General features: G+C 37.7%; 1 protein-coding gene across 4 annotated transcripts in view; it reads right to left on the bottom strand.

The window, feature by feature from the left end:
• Positions 1–19,808, bottom strand: part of DOCK8 (dedicator of cytokinesis 8) — a 92,934-nt gene that overhangs the window by 38,537 nt on the left and 34,589 nt on the right. For all 4 annotated transcript variants that reach the window (XM_080573783.1, XM_080573784.1, XM_080573786.1 and 1 more), the window contains 10 exons: positions 19,566–19,705; positions 19,240–19,333; positions 18,169–18,331; positions 7,637–7,754; positions 5,909–5,979; positions 5,105–5,243; positions 3,497–3,598; positions 2,624–2,719; positions 1,307–1,541; positions 217–381 (listed from right to left, as the gene is read on the bottom strand). In XM_080573783.1, coding sequence (XP_080429909.1) covers positions 217–381; positions 1,307–1,541; positions 2,624–2,719; positions 3,497–3,598; positions 5,105–5,243; positions 5,909–5,979; positions 7,637–7,754; positions 18,169–18,331; positions 19,240–19,333; positions 19,566–19,705 — 1,323 coding nt within the window. The remainder of the gene's footprint in view (positions 1–216; positions 382–1,306; positions 1,542–2,623; positions 2,720–3,496; positions 3,599–5,104; positions 5,244–5,908; positions 5,980–7,636; positions 7,755–18,168; positions 18,332–19,239; positions 19,334–19,565; positions 19,706–19,808) is intronic.

Here is a 19,808-nt window from a genome sequence, read left to right as displayed (position 1 = left end):
GAGAGAGATCATGGGTGGCAAATCTATGTTGCTCTCTGCAGCACTCAGAAAAGTGATGCATCTAAACAGTGCTGTGCTTGAAAGGTATGTAGTCTGGTTATAAGAAGTTCTTTTTTGCTATTTTATAGGCAGTTGCCTATGTCTCAGAAGCAGCACACTTAGAAGCATGTATCAATAAAAAAAAGAATTCTTTTGCAACTATTGCATCAATATTACCTAGTTTGGCCACTTCTCTTTGAGGGTCTGGCAGACGAAATACATAGTAGACATAAGATGCCAGAAGGCAGTTTCTCCCATGCTGGTCTTTGCTCAGATCTTTGCTGTTGTGGAGACTGTTCACTATTGCAACCACAGATTCAAAGGCAAACTGCGAGAAGTTGGCTGTGAAACAAAAGGCAAGAGTTAATCTTAGCCCTGAGGGGTGTTACACAAATAGGTTAGGGCATTCCAACTAATTCATACATGCTTTAATTCTGTCCTTAACAAATTCACAGCTGCAGACAACAATTGTTATACCACGCCAGAATCAAACTGTATATAGACCAATAACCCATCTTCAATTGACCTACTTTCTGCTTCTCCACCAATTGGTGCTTCAAAAAGGCAGACCCTAACTGTTAATTATCATTTCTAGAAGCCTTCAGGCATTTCCTATAAAATACCTACTTGAAAGGCACCAATACTCATTCTCCTCCAGCTGACAGGGAAATACAAGCTACCAGGCTCTTCCACAAATAATACAGTGAATGACAAGTACTGATTATCAAAATGAGATAGGAAATCAACTGCACCACTCTCTCCAAGTATGCTTTCCTTCCAGATATAACATAAGTAATAGGCAGCTGGCAGCTTCAGAAACAGAAAACGCATGACTATATCATCTCTGTTTTTGTGCTCACCCAATTCTGTCTAAAAATACTTGGGCAGAGGAAGTGGTGCAATCAGCAGTGTCAGCTGTAGAATAAGTTATTTTGCCGGTGTTTTCCTTGCAAAGCAACTGAACTCTAAACAAAGTTAAACCACAATCCTGCTTCTGATATGTCTCTCCAGGTAAGTAAACAACTACAATTTACCTCTAAAAGAGAGGTACCTCTGAAAGTTTTATGTGTGGGGAGAAGAGGAGGACAGATAATCTAATCAAACCTGATTAAATTGTGTTGTGAAATTGTGTCTTGAGAAGCACAACTCCTTCTGAAGTGGACTACCCCAACTACTAAACCTGAGCCTGAATAATTAGAAAGCTTTTCCACAGCCACATATTTAGTTTGCTTACATTACCATTCTAAGACCATGCATCAGTAAATACCTGTTTGGCCAGCTATGACCATGGGCTGTACAGCCAGCTGGAAAAGTTTATCTAGTACTAAATGTAAAAACAAAACAAGAGGTTCGAGGCGTGAAGAATTCAAACAGATAATGCTGAGTTTCAGTTCATGTTCCAGTGTAGCCTCTGTGATCTTTTGGTCCATCAGTCGAATGGGGAAGGTCACTTGACTTTCCAGAGAGTGGCACAGAGTGAAGAACTTCTCCAGGTGATTGTCCTGCAAATACAGTGCACTCACAGTTAACAAAGTTGATACAGGTCAGCCTGCTACTAGCTAAGCAGAGCCTGAATTACACCTGATATGTGGAGAAAAAATATTTTCGCCCTTCTGGCTTAAAGTGGTGGTTAGCTCTAGAGACCAATTTCTAAGTCAACTGCCACAACGATTTGTTTGCTTCTTTTCATCTGGCTCAAATTCAGAATGTGGTTAGCTCAGATTAAAAGCAGAAAAGCTAAAACCCGCACTAAAGTGATTGCTTCATTTCATGACAATGCTGTTCCTTCTCCCCGTCACATCGTAAGTTTATAGCTCCTCTGCTACCTGCATTTAACAGTCTCACTTCCAGCTACATACAAGTTATGTGCCTTATGAGTATGCCATACTTGTATGTAAGAAGTATGCTATAAAAGGGTAGCAGACCTGCTTCAGACACAGGATCTCTGGTTGTTTGGATGTAGCTATCATAGTTAAACAGAATAAGAGAAAGAGTAGGAGACACAACAAAACACCAGAAACAATGCAATCTGTTGAGCTTCAAATCCCAACAGAAATGGGAAACCTCTGATTTCCTATCACATTTAGATGACCAGATTCCTAGAGTTCTCATTCAGCACTAAGCTTGGGTCCCTAGACCACATGGCATGGGTGGCTGAGCTGCCTAAAGCATTTTGGCAGTCCAACCTGTCCCTGAAGGAGGGGAGATGCCATGCTTCTCTGCAGATGTGGGTACACTGTCTGACCTAACTTCACAGAACAGAAGACACACACAGAAGAAACTGGCACTGCGCCCTGCAAGTGTCCTTCAAGCAGATCTCTGCTGAGCCGAGAGGACACCAGACTCCCTATGGCTTGATGTGACTGGCTGCTGAGAGTGCTCATTTGTTCACTCATACCCATGGATTTCGTTCACCGAGAATATCAGGTTCTTTCCACAGCTATAAGACAGTAGGAACTTTTTAGCTGTTTTCAAACCTGTGTAGGCTTAAATGTCTCCAGTGTATAAACCTCCTCAATCAGCCTGGACATCTGAACTCTCTTTGAAATGAAACTACAACTGCATGTTGCTTCTGATGCATTACCTGGGTGTGAACAGATGAAACAGCTTGCACTTCAATATTGAAAACACCCTTGTGTCCTTCAACCCACTTAATAGGTGGCGTCTGTGATGGAACTTTCTGTGATAGAAAAGAAATATGGGAATCATTGTCCTCCTTTTAATGACCAAGCAGAAAGCCTGTTTACATAGGTCTGTAGGGTCTTCATGTGTTCACTTCACTTCAGATATCTAATTCAATGCCATACAGAGGACCCCAGTTAGGCATCTTCTTGCTGTTATAGACTAGGTGAATTAAAACTGATGCATTAAAGAGGGAAATGAGGAACATTTCAGCTGGATGCCTAGCACAGACAGTGTGAATGCACATCACCTGATGGGAATTTTTTAAGGTTAGAAGTTCATAGTTAATGAAATGCCAAAGGAACTCATTGGTGATGTGGTACCCATGGACAGTTTTTAAACCCATGGACAGTTTCTAAACCTGTGGACAGTTTCCTGCTTGCCATATTTTACTCTGATTGCAGTTTTGTGCTCTAGTAACAGCACCTGATTCCATTTCCTCTCCCTTTCCCACATAGCTACAAAAAATGAGCAAATCATGCTGTGAAAGAAAGCAAATTATTAAACTGACACCCTCTAAACAGATGTATCATCGGTTAGACAATTTGCAATGATTGGTTTGGATTAATAACTTTAAAAAACACAATATAACAATTTAAAATAATAATAACACCAATGAAAATAATAACAACAACATTTTTCTCCAGAGCTTTCACCCTTTAAAGTACAAAAAGGGGCAATTGTCTACAAGCAGACACCAATGTTAGATCATAAAATACTCATAATGTTCTTCTACACTGGGAAAATATTATCTTTTTATAATTTTCTTTGTTACCTCAGGAGAATGAATTGAGTAGTGGAAAGGCAGCTTATCCAATGCAACAGGAAGACAATAATGTCCTGTTTGAAGACGATCATTTAGCAGAATTGGCAGCCACTGAAACAAATGAAGAGAAAATGCGGCAATATTCATGACTATATATGATTAGAGCTATTTATCTAATTTGTTATGGACAGTCGACAGAACAACAAATGAGATATTGACCTGAGTTTCTCTGCTCCAATCCATTCAACAGTAATTTGCATTTTAAATTCACTGATAGCTACTGTAGAAAAATGTACAAGACTGCTTTACAAACCAACTCTTTTGAAGAAAACAAACACAGAGATTTTAATGTGACATATTTTTCAAATAAATCCTATCAGAAAGATTTAATAGGGCCCATGTTTTTATTTAAAAAATAACTTGTCTTGAATAGGCTGATTTCTGGCTTTGAAGCAAATCAACAGAGTTAAAGTTTTGCTAGGGATAAATTGAAGGTTTTGCTAGGGATAAATTGAACATTTTGCTCAATGTCACCATGAGGATTAGGGTCAGAATGACCCATCCAAACTCTGTATTGATATCCGGACACAATTCTTTTTGCTCTTATTTAAATCTGAAAGAGGCTGTGCATTTGAGTAGCACAATGCAGACATATTTCGTATTTAGGTGAGTAGAAACCTAAAAATTAAGTCCTCGCCTATGTCAAGTCTTGCTTCTGAACTACAGCCTAATTTACTTCTTACCAATACCATTGGAATGGGTGGAACTGTATCTGTCCACAAAAGAAAGCCCATTTGAAAGGATTATTGGTACTGGAGTCAAAAACAAACACATACTTCACAACCAGAACAAATAGATAGGCTCCACAGTTCAATAGCACTAGGACTTTTTCCAGTCTAAAGTATTATCATCATTTATGCTTTCCGCTCATTTTAAAATCTCTCTAGTTAAAAATATCTATTGATAAAGAAAAATGTCAAAGAGATTATACTACAATATGTATTTCTTATGCTAAAACATGCTAGGTTCAACATGAAGATAAACAAAAGTGATAGAATTACATTTTGGCTTCTGGATTTTTTGTGATTTTTATTTTTACAAGGGTAAAGACCAGTTTTAAGATAAGCTATATGCCATATAAAACTTAATTATATTAATTTAGTTGTTACCTCATGTATGAACATGTTAGATAAACAGTAAATAACAGTAATTGCTTTTTTTTTTTTTTTTTCCAGCAAATAAAACCTAACAGAATTAGGTGCTATACTATAAAGCACTGCTGTTGTAAATATTTAGGTGTATACTTAACTTCAGTTGCTTTGAGTGAATTCATCAACTTCAAAGATGCTTACCAATGTAAAGTTACAGGACAAGGATGTAACATAGCACAAGTTGCATCTGTATTTTTAAAACCTGTACGCTTAATGAACATATAAACATGCCTGTGTTATCTGTGAATTGACTATGAGGACCTTCTACAGGTTTTGATGTGTTAACACAACCAGAAAGGAAAGGTGTGACAAAATTCTTGACAAGCAAAGAGTCTATATGCACGAGATGCACACCATGCCCACTTACCCCCCATACACGTACACATTTATATTAAATGAAACTTACTGAATACCCGACGACGGTTTCCACAGATGCTCCTTGCTTTGGCTGGCAGCTGATATGATAGAATGTGAACAATAGATGGTGTTTCTCTGTGAGTTTTGCTGGCAGTTTAATTTTAACTTCTTCATAAAAGTCAGGAGACCTGTTTAAAAAAAAAAAAAAGCCACACACATCTCCAGAGTAAGTATGAGACTGGGCAAAAGGCATGTTTGCCAGTAGGCTTCCAGATGTTTATAAGAAAAGTATAGATACTGAAAACAGCTTCTGAGACAAGTTAAGCAAATGGGGTACACCCATCTCTGGACATACATATGAACTATCTACAGCTTTGAATCAGGGAAAAAGCATAGATGCAGTGTATCAGCTGGAATGTTTCAAGTATCACCCATCTTCTTACTTCCAAAACCACTCAGTCTTAATTTGGGATTTCAGCTGTTACTGTATAAAACCAAATCTTGAGTACACATTCATAAGAGAGAGCCCCTTCAGCTCTTTTGGATCTGTGAATTCATCAAAGTGAATGTTATTACAAAGTTGTGCTGCTGCTTCCTGCTCTTACTCCTTAACCTTCAGACTACGAATATTTTTGACTAACCTTTGACTACAGAGCTCCAAACAAAATAAAGCAATGGTCACTTACACAAATGCATGTAGTAATCTAAATAAAATACTGACAAATACTCATAAAATATAAAAGTTTAAAATGGGTTAGTACCATTATTCTTTGATTAACTGTGTAGGCTGAGAGTTATGTAAAGAATTCATGATTAATACATCTCATCTCATACAAATAATAAGAATGCTTACTTATTATGATATGTGATAGCTGTGTATATCTCCTGCACAAATTCTGGACCTGAAGATTTCCCAAAAATTACCTGCATTAAGAAGAAAAGAAAGTAACAGCAGTCAGATCTAAAGCATTTAATAGTTATCATCTTGTATCAATTTTAAGACAATATATCAAAGCTGAAAATAACCCTTCAATTTGATCTTTGCATGTTAAAACAAATGTGTTATTATCTGGCATCTTCCCCACGCAACATTCAGTGTAAAACACCAGGAAAATGGGGCAAAGGCACTGACTATCTTGTATTATATTGTCTAGTCATGCACTATTAAAAGTTAGGAACTGCATAAATGAAGTTGTGATAAGCCTCTTGAACATTACCACATTGCCTTTAATCAAATGTTAAAATGTTAAATTATCTTTTTTAAGTTTGTTTTTCAGTTGTATCTTGATCGTTTAGGGTGAGATTCATCTCACCTTAACCTTAGACGTCCACAGCTCCTTTATGTTTAATGGTGTTTGATTCGCTTTTCTCATTTCAGCCTCCATGGTAAGGTGCTGGAACCCAGCAACCTTAAAGGGAGACCAGGGAAATAAGCTCAGACAAGGATATCTGTACAGCACAAGCCCATATGTACTGAGGTGAAGCTCACACTCACAGTGCAGAGTGATGCAAGACAAACTGCCTCTGTCCTAAGTGTTCATCAAAACTTAATTAGTGATACAGGCAGAATTTAACAAAACCAACACTGCAGTATTGTGTGAAAGATAAGTGTTACATTCATACAGCACAGCTCCAGAAGAAGAAGAAATGTGGCTTCGGAAAATATTGTGCTGATGCTCTGATTTCAATTCCAGAGCTCAACTGGAGTAAGGAATGTACAACTGTAAAGTATGCACTGTGTTAGCATACTCATAAAGGCTGATCAGGTGTCAGTTCCTGCTCCAACATATTGCTGGATTAGGGTTCCTCAAAGTAATATTTCAATTCAGTATTTTTCCCTTTAGCACAACTAAAATCACAAAAGATGTTATCCCATGTCATTCTTAAATAGCCAATGACGTGGTCTGAAAGTTTCCCAAAAATTTCAGTCTGAAGCTGATGCCTACAGGGCTAAAGCACTTCAAGCTTAACACCTGAAACTTAGTAAAATTGAGGACAGGATCCTATGATGAGAAATGTTGGATGACCTGAACACTGACAGCACTGCCTGCTTTTCTAGGAGTGCATTCATGTGCCTTAATACACAGGACGGTCCAGAAAAAAACTACCTAAGCTGCATGATTGTGCACCCGTTCATATTCACGTAACGAAGACTTCAACTTCTGCATGGCAGTGTTACATCATTTGCGTACACACAGTGCACATGGATGGGTTACACTGGATGGCAGAATGCATCATTCTTAAAAGGTCTCTGAGGCTCTGTGAATTTTACTGGCAGAGTTTCCAACATGGCATTGGTTTAATATAGCGCCACTCTTTCGAAAATAAAGTCGGAAGAGTTAGATAAGAGGGAGCGATATGCCCGTTTTCCACTCCAATGACAGTTCTTTCCTGGCATGGGTCAGGACTGCAGTTCTGCTTCCTGATGAGTTGACAAGCTTCACAATCTCTCTGATGTTTGCCTTCCTAAGGCCCAACTAGAAACTGTGGCAACATGAAGTAAACAGGAAGTTGTCTCTTCAGTGACTCCTCAGGACTGCACCTAAGCAAAAGGTTGCTAAAAATGCTCAGCTTTTATTACCGGCATTGCACAGGATGGGTCTTCACCGCACATAAACTGGATCTTGATAGTAATGTTTCTTGCAGAAGCTGGTCGGTTAGCAAAATTCAGCCTCTGAGGGTAAACGTAGAGGAGATTTCTGAAAGAAAGAGAAAGAAGAATAAAATAGGCAAATGGCAAGCTTTTCAAAATGAAGTGCACAAACTTGCTTTTACCTTCTCTCTCTTTTTTTTTTCTTCTCACTTCTCTTTCACTTCTTTTTTCATTTCTCTCCCTGTCCTTCAGTCCCACCTATATAGTGAAAGCTTTGCAGAAACAATTTTCCAAAAGTTTGCATGGAAAAGATAAGTTCTTTCTGTGACATAAAACATGTTGTGTTTAGGGATTCTAATTTCTAGATAGAAATGAATGAATAACTCTGCCTGATGTAATAAAAAGTAGGAATCTCTCAAGAAAGCAGCTCCCTTCTCAGCTACAAAGAATCAGATTTTGAAAGGGGAAAGGAATCACTCAGAGAATCACAAATAAAACCAACAATATACACTCCTAGATTACAACACCGAAAGCGGCGTGTTTCTAGATTACGCAGATCGAAAGGCAGTGTTGATAATGCTGAATAAATATAAACAAGAAATTTAACCTGTAATTCTAGAAACTGACTAGAAATGAGCTTCAGAACTCATTTTTTAGTAAGAAATACAAACAATTCTTTAAAACACATCATACATTACTAGCTTCTGTACCCGGACAGATTACTAAACTTAAAACGCACCATTAATTTCTGTGGGCTATTTGGCAGCACAGATGGTCTTCTGAGTTCAAGACCCAAGAATTCTGACAGAAGAGTCAAAATGAAAATACAAAGCTTTTTCTCCACTGAAGTCTCTGGAAGGTCTGAGATTTCAGCTAGACCTGAATTGTACACATTCTGGAATCACAACTATGTCTATTTTATGAGTAATTAAATAGCCATTTTGGCATAAGATTCTCACGCTTTGTCCTTATAGTATAAGAAATAAGATGAATGTCTGGTGGAAGCATGTCGGCTTCCACCAAGCAGTACTCACGGACTTTCACCCTTGCTTTGTGTCTGTGACAGTCAGAAACTACACACAAAGTTTCCCTGTCCTTATCACAGTACCTTAGTGCTATTGTCAGCTGAAATTGTGTGGAGTAGCTTTGGAGAATATTGTAATTAAATCAGATAGTCCATCTTCCATTTGTTGTATTCTAGGACATGGAAAACTGTGGTTTGTACTCCTTATTGTCATGTGCCAGAAAGTGACAGTACTTTTCAGTTACATAGTTCAAGCTACTGCACCAACCAACATACGCTACATGAGCCATGGCATGTCTTAGCAAACAGACCAGTACGTGACTTGCCTTTGCCTTAGTTCAGCATAGCACTCCTGGCTGCCACACTAATGTGCTTTCTTCCTTACCTTCCTACATGCATTTTCTGCTCTACCAAATTCTTTCCAACATGATGTTAGGAAAAGCTAAGTGAAAGTGAGAAATATATCAGTAACCTCCACTGAATTATGTCTGGGGAATGGCATATTAAATGAAGGATATTATCAGCATTACAACTGTCAGAGATGAAGAAATACATATAGGGGAGGGTGCATAATCCAGTTGTTGCTTCATTAATCTGCAGCCCAGCAAAAGATGTCACAAATCCATATAATGTCCCTGAGCACTGGATTTTACATTTAGATGTGACTTGAGATGAAAGATGTGGAAAATCACAAACAAACAGAGCTCTCTGCTGACTCTGCTGACAACCAAGGAAGCATTACTCCAGCATGTACTGTACTGAAGAGCTAAAGCTTATGCCATTTATGCTCAAGCAGTTTTAGGGACCTTCCTTACATGTGTATTAAACCTGAGGAAGAACAGAGGCAAACACTGATTCTGGGCATCCTGAAGAGATGAAAGTGATGCCTGACTCTAAAAGTAGGAAGCTGGAAAGATGATTGAACAAGGTTTCTTCACACTGCAATAGGGACAGGCATGAACAGCAGATCCTTTGCTGTCTAGTCCCTAGAGTGTTACTACCTGCCAGCATCAGTGCCCTCCAAAAACCACAGAGCCTGGGCATTTCCACACAGTAGTTAGCATGCCTCTAAGGATGTGGTGAGCTCCAGGAGGCATCATGACCCCCTTGAGGCTCTGTGCTGAGCTGAAGTATTCAAACAACATGCCATAGCAATTGCTTTCAGATAGTGTAATTAAACTTCTCTCAGTCCCTCAACAGAAAGAGCAAGGGTCTATCTCCGACCACAGCCAGAAGCATGCACAAAAAACAAAAGAGCCATCCACAAGTCAGTAGGCATCTACAAAAGCCATGGCAGAACACTGAACGCCAACACTAGAGTCCCAAAGGATAACAGGGTTCTGGGGGAGGTACTGATTCAGACAGCTTCTCTGGGTCTGAGGCTGACCCAGCAAGGACTGTAAAGTAAAAGGCTGTTTCAGGATGGGAAAGCTAAGGGTCCATACAGCTTGACACAGGACACAATGCAACAATTCTCAGTTGAATTTGCTGACTTTTCTATACTTTCATGAGACTTAGCAGTGATGATTTGATCACTTCCTATGGCCAAAGCAATGCAGACCAGTGTTTTGTTAAAATAAAATCTGTGCATACTTTTCAAGACTGTGATCTGACAGAATTTTTGTCTGTAGTAATTTGCTGTGTATTATATGTGTGATATAATGAAATCTTTCTTCTTGCTGTTACATATAAGGTTTCAACAAGTGCATCTCAAACTTCTTAGACATGTTAATTGATGACTGTACCTAACAAAAGCCAATATATTAGCAAGCAGTCACTACTGATAAAAACTACAAATTGTGTATAAGTGTACAGAGACTGATCAATCAGCATTGCTATATGCTACTTATGGTATTGGAAACAAAACCTGATACTCTCATTAGTTATAACTTTCAATCTTTGTGGATTTCTCTTGTTCTATTCTTTCTGGGGGAATCTTCAGAAAAAAAAATGGTTGAAACAGATAATGTAAATCAAAAATACTGTACAGAACTACTGCCCTTACCAGGCACTGACTAGAACAAACGGCATAATGACAGAACTTCAACATGTCATATCCCAAAGGTTGTATATATATATCATATATTGTATATCTTAGAACAATTTTCTTCTAATTTGGACAATAGTTTGAATATTTTTTCTCATGTTGCTGAAATTAGGAAGTATTAAAGAGCCAGTGGTCGGACCACATTAAATTTTGAGCGAGAGTAATTTTCAGTTTAGTCTGTCCATTAGTACCGTTGTGAAAACCTTAATAAACATTCTATTAAATTTTTAGTTAAAAAAAAAAATGTTACCAGAGGAATGGAGTGAAAGGCTGACTCTTAACATCAGATTCCTGAGGATTCAAATCACATCAAAATTATGAAAAGAAAGTAGATCTTCCTAAGCTTAGATGTAATCTAGAGCTTAGAGTCAAGGCAGACAAAAATCTTAACAGCTTTCTCTCCAGAACCCAGAGTTATTCTATATACATCATTAAACTGACTTCCTGTTACTTCAAAAATTAAATATTACAAAAAAAAAAAAAGTAGTCAACCACATAACGTGATTGAAAACCAGGACCAAAGACAAGTAAGTGAGATGTTGTGAATCATAAAAAGCACGAAGAAAATAATGTTACCTATCATAATAATTTTCTAGTGTTCAAATGTAGAGAATTTTCTGACCCACAATTCTCTACTTCACATTTTCTTTTTCAGAAGTTAGTCTTAAAACAACTTTAAACTTTTTCAATATGAAAAGCAGAGATTATACCACCTTCTGAGGTCTCTACCCTCACATTGCAGTCCTCTGCCATAACTAAATCCACTGCTCCACTGATAATAACCTCACCTCCTTAACTTCCCAAGTAGCAGTGTTATTTAAGGGGATAAAGTGAGTGGATATCCACCAGGTATTGACTATTACAATATGAAGACACTGTAGTAACCAGATGGTAGGTCATACATAAGGCATAGCCCTGTCACTTGACTGAAGTATGAAAAATTGAAAAAGGAAGATAGCAACCATGACTTAAAGCTGTATTTCTACATCCATTCACCATCCCAGAACCTGCAATTCCTTTAGCTCTGTAAACCTAGGTGAAGTTCTACCTCAAAATTATTTGTAGTGAATCCCTGATAATTAAGGACATACCAGATCTTTACATGACAGTCAACCTATTCAAAATATGGTGGTATGGTTGACAATTGTGGTGGGATAATTTTGGCTTTTAAAATTTCATTTGGAAACTTAAAAAAACCTTAATGGTGGCCATAGGATTCAGCAGTAAACCTAGCACAGAAGAATTATGCAGCTAGGAGTCAACAAGTGGAAGCTGGATTTGTCTAAATTGACTTGTGGATTGCATTCACCACCACCACCTCCCCACCCTCCCCAGATCCTGATCTGGGAGGCTAGAATTTATACTGACAAGCTGCAATGCTCCTCAGTGATACCTCTTCTCTAAACTGCATGCCTCAAGGTATCTATAAAGCAAGAATAGAAACGTATTGAGAAAAATGATGTGGTCTCTGCAGAAAGCCCTGCAGAGCTAGGCTAAAGAAGTCATCTGTCTTACCAAATGGGAAGACACCTACTACTACCACCAGTAATCCAACATCTTAACAATTCTCGGGTGAAGTTCAAGCATGTTCATTTTGGTGGAAAGCAAATGGTCTGAAGAAGAAGGCACAGTGTCCTGAGGTCAGCAACAAGATCTGCAGGCTTGCAAAGGAATTCTTTCAGTTCTGAGAGTCCTGGCTGAGAGCTCTTTACAATAGAAACAGATTCAGTCAGTATCTCTCAGGCTCACACTACTGAACTAGGGTTAGTATCAGTGATCAGAGTAGCTTCATTATTTCTCTCCAACACCGTCACACAAGATCACAGTATAAGCCATGGCCTGATGAAGTGGAGCTGCAGCAAGACCAAAACAGTGAAGAGGATGATTCCAATCAAAATCATCTGGAAAGGTAGATGCCTCATAGTAGTTGTTTCTTTCATGTTTTCAGTATAACTTCTCTCTTGTGAAGATGGTGAGCATTTGGTGTTGCACTAACTAGTAGCAATAATAATAAACGAGCAGTTCAGTTTTTCTGGGAGTGCTTGACAGAGCGCTCTTATCTTAACATCCTAGAGTAGAAGCAATAGTCATACCTTTTACAGGACACAGAAGTGGGAAAAAGAAATAGCCTCAAATTTTGGGGAATCAAACCACAACAAATTCCCAGAACTGACTGAACATAATATACAAATATTAGTGTAAACCTTCTGACGTTCCTGCATGATAGGCATCTTGCTGTGGATATGACCATGCAGTTGGAGAATATGAGATATAACCATTAAAACAAGGTTTTGCAGAAGTCAGTGACAGAATCGGAACTGAATTTAGGAAGAGCCATTCAGTCCCACATTTCTTATACTTTAGGATTCTGCTTGGACTGAGATACCTACATGTTAAATCCATGCAGTCTTTAATTCCTGCAGGTCTCTGGAAGACTCAATTTTACTTGCAAAAGACATGAACACTAGTTTCTTTGGAATACATTATGAATGATTTACATTTACTTTCTGTTAATTTCAAAGCTGACTTCAACAAGATTTTCTTGCTGATAGTGTTCTTTTGTTTCCACACATCAGACTGAAGTAATAATACTGAAGCTGAAGAACAAAGGCATCAAGAATAAAACATCAACTATGTTTGGAGGCAAAACACAACATTTAGGTAAGATGTGACACTATATGGTAGATTTTAAATAGTATAAAAGTGCTATAAAAAGTAGTATAAAACAGAATGTGAAAACAAATATTATACTAATGATTTCCATATAGAGCAGCTATTCAAGACACCAAATTGTCAAGATTTGGTTAAATGCTATTGCATTTCAAATCACACTTGCTTGACAGCCAACTCAAAACTGTGTATTTATGAATCTAATTTATGATGTTAAATTACAATTACCCAAAATGTTTTGAACAACCCCCAAAACCCCTCTAATTAAAGTACTTGCTTTTTTTTTTTTTTAATAATAAAACACTTTTCTTTAGAGGCTTTGCTTTCATCTGGAAGTTTAGGCAAATACATATTTTATTCAGATTCTCTGCTCAGTGAATATGCAATGATTACCATGCCATGGTGGCATGTTTTTTTCTGTGCCAGTACTATATAACTAATGAAGATTGTCATGAAAAACAAGCTGTCTATGGGAGTGGGGCCTATGCTCCCAGAACGCTGTTTGTGAAGTTTTTATCTTTATTGTTTCTGCTTTGTTATACAGTATTTGACAAAGTCATTTTTAACTAAGTAATAAGCAGAGGAAATTTTATGAAACCTTCCATGAAAAGTCTTACTTCCCCCTCCAAATCTCATCAATCATAGGCTCATAGAATCATTGAATCATTAAGATTGTAAAAGACCTCCAAGATCATCTGATCCAGCCATCCCCCTACCACCAATGTCACCCACTAAGCCGTGTCCCTAAGCACCACGTTCAACCTTTACTTGAACACCCCCAGGGACGGTGACTCCACCACCTCCCTGGGCAACCCGTCCCAGTGCCTGACTGCTCTTTCTGAGAAGAAATGTCTCCTCATTTCCAACCTGAGCCTCCCCTGGCACAACTTGAGACCATTCTCTCTAGTCCTATCTCTGGTTATCTGTGAGAAGAGGCCGAACCCCAGCTCCCCACACCTTCCTTTCAGGTAGCTGTAGAGAGCAATAAGGTCTCCCCTGAGCCTCCTCTTCTCCAGACTAAACAACCCCAGTTCCCTCAGCTGCTCCTCACAGGACTTGTGTTCCAGGCCCTTCACCGCCTTCGTAGCCCTTCTCTGGACATGCTCCAGGGCCTCAATGTCCTTCTTGTAGTGAGGGGCCCAAAGCTGAACACAGCACTCGAGGGGCAGCCTCACCAGAGCCAAGTATAGTGGGACAATCACTTCCCTAGTCCTGCTGAACACACTTCATGATCCAAGCCAGGATGCCGTTGGCCTTCTTGGCCACCTGAGCACACTGCCGGTTTGTACTCAGCCAACTATCCACCAATATTCGCAGGTCCTGCTTTAGTAGTAATAGGGGAATCACAGAGCATCATTTACCTACAGTCTTTCCTCACTCAACACTAGTCAAAGATGGGTGGAATGACTACCATAGAAAAGCCTCCAACTAATGCTGCAGACTGCAGACTAGAGCAAATCTGAGCACACTGCCAAGTGGTGTGCAATTAAATGAAATAAAACAGCATAGAAAAGCTTTTTTTCCCCCCTTCCCTTAAAAATCCTGTAAACACTAGGCACTTCTCCTATCAAAGCACAGACTTTCCATGCCTGGTTAAGCTGAGTTACTGCTGAGATGATGGGACTTAACCATCCCTTTTCCTCAGAACCAACACCTCACAGGGGCAGTAAGCATCACCATTTTCATTTATACTTCACAACAAAATAAAATGATAAACAAACTTTAAATTATATGTTTTTTCCTATTAAGAACAGAAAGAAAGGTATTGAAAGAAATAAATCTTGGAATGTTTTGACATTTTCAGGGAGCTATTTTTATTAAAGAATTGTAGGTACACAACAAAAAGAAGTGTTCAGTTTCTCAATGCACAAAGAAAGTGGGCTGGCTGATCTCTCTGGCATAAATCAGAAACAGAATCACCTAAAATAATGGCATTACACCAGTATAAAAACTAGCAAAAGCCAAGTTCAAAGAGTACTACAGAGGACTCTGCTTTTCCTACAATAGAGAAAAAACTATTATTCAAAAAGAAAAAAAAAAGACTTTTTTTTTTCCCCCCCTCAGGTATCTTACACTGGAAAAAGAAAGACAGACAGACAGACAGACAGAAAAGAAAGAAAAGAAAGAAAAGAAAGAAAAGAAAGAAAAGAAAGAAAAGAAAGAAAAGAAAAGAAAGAAAAGAAAGAAAAGAAAGAAAAGAAAGAAAAGAAAGAAAAGAAAGAAAAGAAAAGAAAGAAAAGAAAGAAAAGAAAGAAAAGAAAGAAAAGAAAGAAAAGAAAGAAAAGAAAGAAAAGAAAGAAAAGAAAGAAAAGAAAGAAAAGAAAGAAAAGAAAGAAAAGAAAGAAAAAGAAAACTAAGACTTTGCATCTCTTTTAAACATCCAGGCAACAAACTGAAGGTAGGTATTTCATTAGTGTTGTCTGGACATGTGCAGAAGTATTATTATCTTAGTAAGATCTTACCAGACTGTATTTTTAAAAGCTTTTATTGATTTGTTATTCTAATAGTTTTCTATATGTAACCCTCTCCTACGTTCACGGTAACACATTAATAGGAAACAGCTAATAACTTCATCCATTTTTCATTCTTTTAATACCTAAATCCATAGCACTGGTAAATAAAACTGGTTTGTAGACTTACAGTCAAAATTAGGAAACATTAAACTGACTTCAGCACACCAGCAGGCCGTCACAGTCAATTCAGTTATGACTAACTGCTAGCACATTGTTTTATGAAGCTATGGTTCTACTTCTATGATTCTATGGTCCTTGAGTTAGAGGAAAGACAATAAAATAACATAAAAAACTTCGTATCTGGCTTTGTTCAAGTTCAGAGTTAACTTCGTGGAGGGTAGCTTTGTCTCAAGCAAGGAGGCTTGGATGGCGATTAATTTAAACAGATAATTGGCTTATACTCCCTATCAACACTTATGCTCACCAAAAGGAGCACTGTTGTGATTGTGTATATGGTGTAGGAAAAGCATCTCAGACACAGCTAGGTTATTCTAGCTTGTAGGAAAAGGAGGTGCTTTCAATGTTGCTGCACAAACCCAGGTGCTACTTCCTGGCCCCACCAAGTCCGCATTTTGTAAGGTTTGCAAAGCTGCCTCATTTGACTTTCTGCGGAACTATTTCTGGAGTTCAGAATTATTAACTATTTCAGCAGCCTTTATAGGCAGCTCCCTGGTCTGACTCCAAACATGGTTGCAGTCACAAAGCTGTCAGAACACAACCTAGCGTTCTGGCGTTTTTTTTTTTCACCTTTCCCCCAGTGTATTTAAAAAGCTGTCTCCAGGGTTAAATTGAGATATTAACTGATTGAGTTTACAGTTTACAGCATAATACTAATTATGGCATGCCTGTTGTGTCATCACCATTGATTCATTAATTGAGGTAAAGATTACCTAAGGCAAATATACTAAATAGATCTTCTCTTTATTACTTACTACTAGTTAGGCAGGACAGCATCCATTTTGTTGCCACAACTTTTACTTAAGGTGAAAATCAAAACAGAGCTCAAAAAAAATCTGAACAGGCTATGCATGCTGGGTGTGAACAACTGCTGAGCAACAGCAAGAGTTTCTTCTAATATGGACGTGTTTATGCAACACAGATGCCTAACTACTGAAGATGTGTGGAGACACACCAACTTGCTTCTGGAGATCCACAAATTAATTTTTAACATGGTGACTCTGGTATTCAGGATGTCTAGCTGCAGAAATTTACCCTGGTGAGAATTAAAGAGAATATTCTGTGTGAACTCAATTCCCTTTCTAGCTCAGGAACTCACAGTGGTTGCCAACGCTTTTTGTTTTCAAAAGCAAATCTTTATACACTACATGGCTCAACACTGGAGCTAGAAAGTGCTGCTCATTTTTGGAGACAGACAATGAATAGGAAAGTTAAAACTTCAGCCTATTTTTTTCATTAAAAAAGTGTTTTTACTCAAGTTCATTTACGTTTGCATTTTCAATTGTATAAAAACTACCATTGCTTTTCTTCCATGTTTTCACTAACAAAATGGTCACGTGAAAATATTTTTTATCTGTAATACTGTAATAAACACCTTTTGAATTACTGTTAGTTAGCTACTTCCAGTATCACTACTTATTAGAACACTATGCTGCACAAACACATCGAAGCACATTCTTTTGATACCTGTTGCTTCTTGGAGACTCAGGTATGTCAGACCACTAAGAAATGCTACTGAGTATTTTAGTCTTCTTGAAACAACCAGAACAGATTTAATGAAATAAATGACATAGAGTCCTTGTTCAAAGTGAAAAAATACACAGAGCTACACATTACTTCCTTAGATGGCCAGATGACTCAAATTAACAGTAGTAATTATCAAGCACAAATATCTATGAAAACTATGAATATTAAAAATAATGGTAATTGAAATAAACACACAAAAGGGAAGATGATTATATATATTAAAACGTATTTTATATATATATAATATGTCAAATATATATATGTGTTTGTGTATCAATTATATATATATGTAATATCTATGTCAATATATATACGTCCATTATATATATGTCAAGTCAATGAAAGCTGTTAGGTTTTTGGACATTTTAGAAATATTTTGCATGGGACAAGGTAACTACATAACTAAATACAGCATCCAGCAGGTATCTTACCTTGTAATGGCTAACAATATCAAATCATCAGCATAACACATAGTTTTAAGCATTTAAAAAATATTTCTGAAAAAATAAATCACAATTATCTTTGCAAATGGATCTTAAGAATTAAAGAAAAATAATCTTACCTATAAATGGTATGGGGAACATACACTTCTCTAATTGGGAATTCCAAAATCTCTTTGTGAGGACGACTACGGTTTTCTGGAAATGGCTTCACTGGTAGTAATTCTGGTGTCAGGCAATAGCCGAGGTTTTCTGGAGCTGGGGAGATCTCCAGTTTAAGTGTTCCTTTAAAGAAATCATATTTCAGCAAAAGAAAAAAAATAATCAAAAATAACTAAAGCATAGAAATAAGCAGAAGTAAGAACTGGATCTTTGGTTTGAGGCCTACATAAGAATAAAAAACATGCATGTAGAAGGATACACAGCGAGCTGAAAAAAGGTGCTGTCTAGCAGAGTTCTGTCGCTGTCTATGAAGATTCTGCTTTGATTAATATCTGCCAAAGTAGACACCACCCAACAGGAACGACACACTTGCTGTGTGGTCAGCAATTAAATGATTACTACTGATAACATTGACACAAAAATTAATCAGGCCTTCAATTTAAGTTTTGGTAAGTGAAAACTTTTGGGGGAACACAGACTTGTCATTTCTGGCTGTCAGCTAAAGAGGCAAAAGAAGCTTTGCACTCAGTTCGTGTTTTCTGAGGTTCCTCTACAATCCAGAAGAGTTCAAGCCATAATTTATGTAAAAAGTGAAAATCAGCTGGTCAGGTGTTTAAGTGTAGCTAAACTCTATCTTCACATCTCTATTTCGTTAGCTAACACTGACCCAAATACAAGATGAAATATGTACACATTTTAATCTCCTTCTGTAAAATATGACCCATTAAAAAAAACTGCAAGGAAAATCTCCTTTGAAAGCACTGTCTTCAAACAGCTTGAATAATAATAAAAGGCATCCAGTAAATACACTGTAAATTAGGGAGGAAAGCAAATCACTGGAGAGTATCAAGCTAAATATGAATCTTCATACCCACTCATGTGGACCTGAGGAACCCAGAGAGTTCCACAACAGTATGTTATAGAGTTTAAAAAAAAAAAAAAAGTTTATTATATTTTGGGGTTGGAGTTGATAGAGCAATTTAGAGGAGAAAAGTACGTATATTCTATTCCACCCAAAATGGATTATGTACCTGGTAAAGTCTTAATTCTTCTCTGCAAGGAAGATGATCTTTTGAAATCAGCTAAAAATTTGAACAGATCTTCATCACTAAGCCTGTCACCTTCCTACAGGAGAAAGACAAAAATCAGTATTCTTATAACAATACTCCATGACACTGAGAAAGGTTTCTGAGTGAAACATAACCTTGAGGCATCCAAAGCAGGTGGGTCACTGCCAACTCAACAGCACTTATCCTCTGTACCCCCACTAACATCACTGGGTAATTTTTCCCAACACAGCTCACATGACACATATGAAATATATCTTAGGCAATCAGAAATAAAGAGCATCTTGTACCTGTTTAAAGAAGGTGCTGAGTGTCAGAGAGATTGTTTTGAAGTTTGATGATGGATAATTGTCCTCGGAGCTGAGACTTCTCTCAGAAAGTCTTCTCGCCTGTAGCAGTGTTGCCTTCTTGTCACTAGTTGATCCTTTCCCTTCAAAGGGAAATTAAATAAAATACCAGCTTGCTTTGTATTGCTCCTCTACAAAGACTATAAGGATACACTAAAAATCCACGAGTTCCTGGTAACGTCAGAG

Source organism: Anser brachyrhynchus, assembly GCF_964034855.1.
Source record: "Anser brachyrhynchus genome assembly, chromosome: Z".
NCBI lineage: Eukaryota > Metazoa > Chordata > Aves > Anseriformes > Anatidae > Anser > Anser brachyrhynchus.
The sequence above is the reverse complement of the archived record's forward strand: the minus strand, read 5'-3'. Positions and strand labels throughout refer to the sequence as shown.